Below are 9,203 nucleotides of genomic sequence, written 5' to 3' on the forward strand. Positions count from 1 at the left end.
CCCACCCGTCGGTCTCCGAACTTCCTCCTCTCGCTGCACTTTCCGCGCCCGTCTTCGGGCCCGAGGTGGGGGTTGGAGAAAAGAGGGTTCGAGGAAGAGAAACGGAGTTTCCGAAGCTACTTGGGGCGCTTGGGTGGAGCTGAGGGGTCGGCAGCCGGGGATGGGGGAGGGGGCAGTCCCAAGATTCCCCTACTTTTGTAAGATGGGGGGCCAGGCAGGCGTTGGTCCCTTTAAGATTCACCCTCCCCCTCCGCTCTACAGCCCCCCCCATTCTTTCCCTCCCTCTCTTAGAGGCCAATTTTGTTAATTAAATGTTTTGTTTGCGACGCAGCTCTCATTCATTGCGGACACGTCATTCGGAGCAGATCTAAGCCAGAGACCAGATCTCATTAGATAAAGCCCATCAGAACTAAGAAAATGGAGGAGCCACTAATTAAAGCTTTTAATTGTGCGGATTCGCTGCAGCAAGGCAGCCGCTTTATCTGAAATCTTGGAGGGTGAGGAGGCAGAAGCCCAGCTCTGCCCATCGACACTTGGCCGCGGAGGGGGAGGGGACTGGTGAAAGCGCCCCCTCCTCTTGCAGCCCCCTCCTCCGCGCTCAGGCCGGCCTTTCCCGCAGGCCTTTCCCAGCTCTCCTGCAGCTTTTCAGCAAGACCTTGGTTGTTTTCAAAAAACCACAACCTCAAAGTCAAGACAGTTTAAAAGCCCCTCAGTAAATCGCTACGTGGTCTCAGTGGGACCAAGGGGTCCCCTTCACCTGGCGGCGGGCGAGCAGATTACTCCACTCTTCTGCAGCGGTCCCTGCGGCATTGAAAGCTCCTCCAACAAGTGGACTTCAGGGACACTGGGGAGCGGGTAGCTGAGAAGAACAGGAACGTCTGCATCTCCCCACCTTCCCACCCTCTGGGCATCTTGATGGGCTGAGAGGAACACTGAAGGAAGACTTCAGTAATCTCTTAAATTGGAGGGGAAGTGGGGCTCACAGCTGCTGGTGAACCCTGAGCACACTATGAGGCCATCAATTTGGTACTGAGCTAGAACTCATCTCTCCTAGAAAGATCTAAGGTTCTCGGGGTAGCATGTAGTTCAAGGGCGAGCCTGGCTCCAGTTTCCAGATTCAGAGGGAAAAAAGGAAGTGAGAACATAGATCCGATTAATTAAGGCTCAGGGCTGGGCACACATCCTCCATTGCTCCATTAGGGCACAGGAAAACACCAAAAGGCCATTTACATTTGGCCCCAAGAATAGAGAAAAGAATGGACACAATTCCCAGGAAGCCACTTGCCTAAACTTGTCCCCAGGGGAATACAAGTGGACCCATCTTCTTTTTAATTAGTTGTAATCAGAAGCGAGGGGTTTTTTGGGTTTTGTTTTTGTTTTCTTTCTTTTTTTTTTTTTGAAGGCACTTGGAGAAGAGATGAATCTGTACCATTCACGGAATCTTAACAGCACTGTCAATTTTTCCACTTCAAGCCACACTCCTTTCTTACCACAGTTTTGCTTTCTATTTAATTACAATACTGTCAGAGCTCATGGCATTACTTGGAAGGAGGACCAGAAAGCATTACACCCATGTTCCCGCTGATTTTCCAACATTTACCTCTAAAAGAACACTTAGTGAAATTAATGCTGCCATCTTAATTTAAAAATAAAAGCCCTCTCCCTTCCTGTATTTATTTTACTTGACTGATTGAGGATGCCAGCAGAGTGGACACAGGTTGCATTATCAAAATAACTAAATGTCATTTTACTCCATCATCTTACAACTAATGATATCACTGGGGTAAACGTATCCACACTCAGCCCTGAACTGCACTGGGATCTTCTGCAATGTTAGGCGCAGAATAAGGCGAATCACTATGGAGCTAAACTTTGAACAAAATATCTCATCCACTGATTTACCCACGCTGAAGAAAGAAGAAAATTTTCTACTACTCACTTCAAAGACAAAGGTTTAGGACAAATTTACAAAGGATGAAATTCTTCTTAAAAGTGTGCGGTTTTTCTAGTATCAACTGTGTGCGTGTGGGGTTTTTTTTTTTTTTTTTAATTACTGGATGTTGAAACAGAACACCTCCTAGAAGCATTCATGTGCATCAGTCTATCAAACCATTTACTCAAATTAAATGTGTAATCCTTCAAATGCCTCCTTTCAAATTAATGAGTTTAAGTAGCTTGAGTTCACCTGAAAAGATCCTATAGGCACCTGACCTCCTGAATTCTTTCCATTAATTGCACTGCAACTTGTTGGAAAAGACTGCTTACATGGACATATGAATGTTCCTATACATTGCTTTAAAATGCAAGATTAGTATAATTCCATAGCCTCTTTTTCTAAATCTCTTTTGGGGATCAAGGGCAGTGATACAAACGACAACAAAAAACCCAAAACCTGAACATACTTCAACTGAAAAAACTGGAAACTCTACATCGCAAACCACACACTAACTGAATTATTGCAAGCCTCCGAGTAACAGTATGAAGAGAAACATTATCACTAGGTTTTATTTCTTGGGGCTTTTTTTCTCTATAAGAAGAATTCCAAGTCTTTAAACTGATGGATAATTAGTATTTTTCTCAAGGAGCACAAAGAATGAATCACAGCTTTCCACTCAAAAAAGTTTAAAAATGCTCATGTAAATATCGTAATAAGCCATCACTACAGACAAATCATTTCTCACTAACTACACTTGTATTTTTAAGTCAACCTTTGTCTCCGAGTTCCTCTGTGAGTTCCCACCTTGTTTTAAGAACGCACCTTAACTCCCACTTGAGATGTTTGCTCTCAGCCTGTAGTCCAGTAGAGGCTGACCACTTAAACTCTGGAACCGGAGGGTGCTCAACCTTTGCGCATCTAATGACCCAGTCCCACCAAATGGTCTTTACTTAGTATGGTATTTGCCATTAATTTGCCATCAGATATTGTAAGACTAACAACATGCTTCCTGAACCCTTTAAATCCCGCCAAAAGATTTTTGAGGTGAAGGCTGCAATGTATTGCCATAGGTGCCTGCTCCTTTCCTCACAACCCTGTTAACCTTTGGCCTTGCCATTGCTCTGGTCGCCCATCTCCAGGAAAGGCAGACAACTCTTACCTAATGTAGTCATTTCTGCAAAGGATCATGCCGCTTTTGGTGTAACAGGACGTGCCGATGTCGCCCAGCTGCGCCTGGCAGCAGGAGCACTTGAGGCACCGGCTGTGCCAGTAGCTGTCCATGGCATAGAGCAGAAAGCGGTCCGCAATCTTGCCCCCGCAGCCTGCGCACCGCTTCCAGGAGAGGGAGCCGGCCGTCACCGGGGGCGGCTGCGAGCTGCTGCCCGGATTCACCATGGTCTGCAGAGGGCGGGAAGGGGACAAGGAGAGAAAGACAAAACAGGGGCGATGCAAAAGTTAGTAATCGCCGGAGAGAGAGCAAGCCCATTCCCCTCCTCCCCCCGGAGCTGCTGGAAGGAAACAGCAGGGCAAGGGCGGGAAGGAGGCTGAGGGGGAGAGGGAAGGAGGGAGGTTCGCCGGCAGCAGCCGCCTGTTTACTTTTCTCAAGCTTTGTTCTGGGGCCACGAGCTCCTCTCAACTTTCCTGCGCTTGCCGCCGCTGACAATTTCAGCTCCGGTACTGTCAAAACTCCGAGAGCAGGCTCCGCGGCGCGCTCCACCCCTCACGGCGCCTCCTCCCAGCCCCCGCCTCCGCCCACTGCCCCCCTCCTCCGCCGCCCGCCTGCAGCAAATGAGGGTCAAACCCACCCACCGCCTGGCCCGGCCCCTCCCCAGCCCTCGCCGGGCCCCGGGACAGAGTCGAGGGGAGTGGGGAGGCGACGGCCCCGCCGGAGCCTCGTTCCCTCCCGGGCTCTGCCCTGGGAAGTGCAGCAGCAGTTCACAAGTTGCAAATAGTTCGGTTTTCCGAAAGGGAAGGAGGGAGGGACCGGCAGACGGAAGATGGAGAGCGTGGTGGTGGGAGGGAAAGCAAGGTGACGGCAGGGGGGGTGCAGTGTGTAAAGTTGCGAAACTGGTTTTTCGTATTTTAAGCAGCACCTTTCACATGCCATTGTGGTGACCGCCATCTCCCATTATTGTTCCAAATCTCATTTCATTTTGAAGATCAATGAGTGTTTTCTCTGGGTTTTCAGGACACAGGCAAGAATAATAGATCATTGAACTTTAGGATGCCTGTTAACTTCCTATACAAACACTCTCCACTTTGGTCTCACTAATCTGCCCTTGATCAGCAATTTAAATGCTAAAGCTTTGTTCCTCCAAGGGGGGGGGGGGGGGGGGGGTTACAGATAACGTGCGAGAAGGCAGCATTAAGGGATGCACAAGTTAAATTCGAGCCCGTTCTGCTGTCACCAAAAACTGCTTTAAAAAAGAATTCCCCACTCTAATGAATGCCACAAGAGATGCAACTGGGATGTAATATAGGAATCAATTTATAAAGCTTAGCCTAAACCGATTAATTTGTTGCCTTCAATTCCGTGTCCAATAAAGTCCTAGTGTTCCTCTAGTCACTTATTCTATAAAAAGATCAAGTTATTTACTGCCAATTAAGCAGCCTGTTTTGTCTTTGTCCTCTGTAAGCTGAGAGTGTGGGCTCCCCCTGAGGCTCCCGGCTATCTGCTCAAGACATTCAGCTGATACCTCAGAAGAAGGCGAACTTTGCCTGTCCCCGGCCCAACTTGGCTGCTGCAAAAAAACGAGGAAGGAACGAACGAAACAGGGACTCGGGTTCCTTAAATAGGCCGATTTTAAACACATTTCCTCCGAAAGAGTCCCGGAACGTGTGTCCAGTGACCGCACAATAAACCAGAATAAGAACTGCACCAATTAAGCTGTAACAAAACCCTGAGACTTTGGAAACAGGACCACTCTAAAACCCATTAGCATTGCATTTATCCGAATGCATCATACCTTTATGTAAATTGATTTATCTGATGCATTTACTCGAGGAATTGCTTTTTGTTACAATTTCAGCCCTAACCCAAATGAATCTGCATTTCCTGCCCTAGGTCTTTAAACTGTTTCCCCCAACGTTTTAATCGCTCCGAATTCCTTTTTAAAAGGAGAGAGGGAGGAGATTCCAAGCTCTTCCCCGCCCCCATCTTTAGTGAGAGGTAAATATATATGTATTTTTTTTTTTGAAAAGGAAACATTACACTGAGAAAAGCATCCAGTAACCCCATTAGCTAAAGCTCTTAAGGACAAGCAATACCTTAATGCTGATTAAATCTAAAAGAGATGAATCAAGAGGACTGACCAGAAACTGACTCCCCTGATAACTAAGGACGGGCCCTCATCAAGTTTCATTTAGAGTTGGGAAAAAAAAAGAAAGCTTTTAAGTTAAATAGGCTTATACTCTAGTAATTACATAGCCAAGCAATTTAGGTCCTGGGATAGTCAGTGAAATAGAAAGCAGAACTGGCAGCTAGAGGCAAAATCTGCCCCCCTTTAACAACGTCTCTGGTGTTTTTTAATGGAGACCAAGGGAGGGACAAACGTAACGCTGGCAATTTGTAGCACAAAAATGGATGCTTAATTCATGTCTTGATTTTAATTAGGTGATTCACCGTACTTCTCCTGGATTGTAACAAAAGACTTATAAACCAAGAGGAATTTTTTTAAAAGAACCAGCAATACCGAATCCTGCTCACTTAGATCCTTCCTGCCACTGTTTCAAAAATAGTGTTTACTAGAAGGGGGGGTCTCGTGACTATCCCCACCCCCACACCCCCCAAACACACTACTTCTCATACTTAAAACCTCATCTAAGCACCCCTTGCCTTTCCCTTATGAACTAGAAATATCCCCACCCCCTCTACGGTCCCCACCAGCCCGGTTTCCAAGAAGAGCCCTTTTGTAAGCAGGAACCGCTACAAAGCTGGCGGCCCGGGGCTGCCCTTCGCGCTAGCTCGCAGGCCGGCCTCGGTAGTTTCAGACTCGCGCTTTATCTAAGGCGACGTATTGTTTACTTGCAATTTGGGACGGTAACGGGAAGGAAGCCAAAGAAAACAGCCCTAGCCCGAATCGGCCCCCTCCCTCCCTCTCCCACCTCCCGGCCCGCGGCTCCCCAGCCGCCCCCTTACCTGCTTTTCCCCTATATTGCAATATTGCAAGAGGCGGCGGCGGTGAAATGCGAGCGAAGCCGCTCGGCTTCCAGGGAAGGGGCGCCTGGGCTGGCGGAGCTGGAGGGAGGGAGGGAGTTCTCGCAGAAGCAGGAAAGGGGAGGAGGGGGCTAAGGGCGGCTTTTTTTTTTTTTTTTTAAATCGCGTTGCTCTGGGGCGGGTTGGGGGGCCCCCGCGTAAGTGGCAGGCGGCCGGGAGCAGAAGTGTCAGTCTCAGTCTTCGTCCTTCTCCTCAGCCTCCGGCTGCGCGCGAGCAGCTGCAGGAGCCCTCGGCCCGCGCGACGCGGCTTCAGGCGCGGTGCAGCGGCAGCAACTGCTGCAATCGCTGCTGCAAGTTTGGCAATGTGGCTTCACTTTGTATATTCCCCCGCCCGGCGGCCCCCGCCCCCGCCCCCGCCCGCGCTCCTCCCGCTCCTCCTCCTCCGCCGCCGCCTTCCTCCCTCCCGCGCGATCGCTAGCTCGCTCGCTCGCTCGCTCGGGGCTGGCAGCGGCGGCTCGACTGAGCTCCCTGCACCTCCGCCCGGGAGCAGCCGCAGACACAGAAGCCCCGGGAGCGGCGGCGGACGGTGCGGAGGCCGGCAGGCAGGCGCGCCCAGGAGTCGGGAGCTGCGGCCGGCCGGGCCTGGCGCGCTGGAGCCTACGCCGCTGCCGGGGCTGTTGCCTGGGCTGCTGCTGCCCGGCGCGGAGGCGGCGGCGGCGGCGCTGGCCTCTAGCCGGCTCGCTCGCTCCCTCCGCGGCTCTTACACATGTGTTACTGACAGAGCAAAATCCCAACTACTCCCCGGCTCTGCCTCCGACGTCAGCGACCCTCAGCCACTGGGCGGCCGGATTGTTCAGGCGGAATAATAAAACCTGCCAATCCGGGGAAGGACAAAGGGATGACTGAAACGAGACTCGCGGGGCGGGGGAGAGAGCGAGGCGGCGGAGCGGGCCGGCAGAGGAGAAGGGAAGGGCCCGAATCAGGTGGGGAGAAGTGACCCGGGCGCCTGGCGCCGGGGACCCGCTTGGGCTGACCTTCGCGACCCGGGATCCGGAGCCGAGACCCGGTGGGGCGGGGGGGCCTCACCGGCCTTCTCTGCGCACGAGGACCCGCGCCCGCTCGCTCCTCGGGGACTGCCATCCCCTCAATCTGAGAGGAGACCCTTAGGAAACTTATCTTTCTCAGAAATGGGTCTCTTCGTGTTTGGGAAGATAAGTCCTGCATCTTAGGGCAGTGAACTTCTATCCCCTCACGCACACGCACACAGAAGAGGATTTTTGTTGTTGTTTCTTTAATTCACGATATTGGAGATTTATGAACCGTAGTGGAAGCTTAGTTAACAAGGTAGAAACATAAAGGAAATAATAGTTGCTAGCTAAATACTGCCTCCTTAGCCTCCCTCATCCCCCGTTTACCCGAGTATGAAAGTGCCTAGCAGGCATTTCTTGGATCCTTGTCAATTGCTGGTGATGTAGGGAGCACAGTCCTTATTTTCAAAGTTGACGAAAACTTCAGGGAGAAAACCTTGCCGGACTACCCTCCTCACTGTGGAGAATGAGAGGCGGAAATTCTCACAGCCCCCAAAAGCAATGGAAGTAATTGCGAGATTTGCAATCTCACAGCCTCTAGAGAGTAAGAAATGTCACTTCTAGTATAAATCAAGTTTTGAGGAATGCTTTTGGGGTGCTGGCCTGAGAGTTTTTCCAAGGCCGAAGCACAGCCTAGATGCTTGCATACCTAGGCATTCGACTTCATCTACTCTGCCAAATAAGTTTAATACATCTCCAAACTGAGGCTAATATTAGGCCTGATTATTGTTAGTAAGTTCCAGAGAGATTTTTCTGGTGGAAATTATCATGAAAGTGCAAAGCCCTTCTGCTAAGTATCATTAAGTAAAACCAGCCTTGTGGGGCAAGTTTTCATATTACTGCTAGATTGAGGAAAGGAACCTGAAGGAGAATCTGGCTAGACAATGCAGATGTTGAACATCTATAGTGTCTATTTGGGGGATTTCTGTCTTTCAAACCATCAAAATTAATAAGGCTACATAAGAAAGAATAATTATTGACCATACAATCAGGTAGAGGGCATTTTAAATATCAATTCAAATAGTCATTTTTTAATTCTAGCGTCTTAAAACTAAATGAATTAATTTTATTGATTTGTATTTAAAATTGCACTGTTACAATCAATTCACCTTGTGCACATATAAAAAACTTTTTTTAAAAAAAAGTCATTAAAACTATAATAGTAATTAACATGTCCTACACAGAAAGCAGCTGCTGGTGGGCATGATTAAAGAGGACCAACTTAGAAAAGATGTAATGCTGCTTGAAGGTTAGTCAAGAAAACTCAATTAAACCAGATAAGGAGAGGAACCCCATAAACAAATAATACATTTGAATCCCCTTGTTCATTTTCACTTTTTGAATAATTTGTAATAAAGCGAGATGACACAAGATCTTAGTGGACTACAATTAAGTTATGGTTTGTCATGTGCAAGTAAATTTCCTTCTCTGAGCCTTAATTTTCTCATCCACGAATGAGAGAATTAAGCCAAATGGTCTTTATTTTTTCTTTTTTAAAGTGATTTTCTTAGATAGGACACATATGCATAGATGTATAATGAATTGTGGTACTTTTCAGTATTTTTCCTGAAGAATATGCACTAAAACGAAATCTTAATTCCTGAAGGGAATGTTAGAAATTTAACCAGACACATGTTCAGCTATCACTGAGTGATTATCCAAAGGATCCCGGTAGTGTTTGTGGAAGGAAGGAGAGTGAGATGGATAAAACTTTGAATAACAGAGCTCTAGGCTACAAGGCCTACATTTTAGAAGGTAGTTTTAGTGCTTCAGCTCTAATTCTGTGCGGAGTGAGGTCTTTAAACATGTCCTGGTAGATTGGAGTGGATGGGAGTGTATTACCAGAGAGCTTTATTTGCTGATGTGTGTTTATAGAAATACAAAAGCGATAATGGCTAACAGTGTCTCTTCTGAGAGGTAGGGAGTAAATACAGTCACTGTAATCAAAATTCAGGTGTACTTTAACCACAGCGCCACCTATGGGTAGTCTTTATTTCTGCACTCTTTGCGTTTAGCAGTCCTT

At 48.3% G+C, this 9,203-nt stretch overlaps 1 protein-coding gene across 2 annotated transcripts in view; it reads right to left on the reverse strand.

Moving 5' to 3' along the window:
• The window catches only part of LMO4 (LIM domain only 4), a 20,504-nt gene extending 13,632 nt beyond the window's left edge, over positions 1-6,872 (reverse strand). Inside the window, exons 1-2 of one of the 2 annotated variants that reach the window (XM_023208242.3) lie at positions 6,075-6,872; positions 3,096-3,334 (exon numbers count right to left, since the gene is read on the reverse strand). In XM_023208242.3, coding sequence (XP_023064010.1) covers positions 3,096-3,331 — 236 coding nt within the window. In that variant the 5' untranslated portion in view covers positions 3,332-3,334; positions 6,075-6,872. Of the gene's footprint in view, positions 1-3,095; positions 3,335-3,532; positions 3,685-6,074 lie in introns of those variants that run through there. The other variant, XM_023208247.2, reaches the window with a different exon arrangement.
• Positions 6,873-9,203: the final 2,331 nt, after the last annotated feature.

Source organism: Piliocolobus tephrosceles, chromosome 1 (assembly GCF_002776525.5).
Source record: "Piliocolobus tephrosceles isolate RC106 chromosome 1, ASM277652v3, whole genome shotgun sequence".
Classification (NCBI taxonomy): Eukaryota; Metazoa; Chordata; class Mammalia; order Primates; family Cercopithecidae; genus Piliocolobus; species Piliocolobus tephrosceles.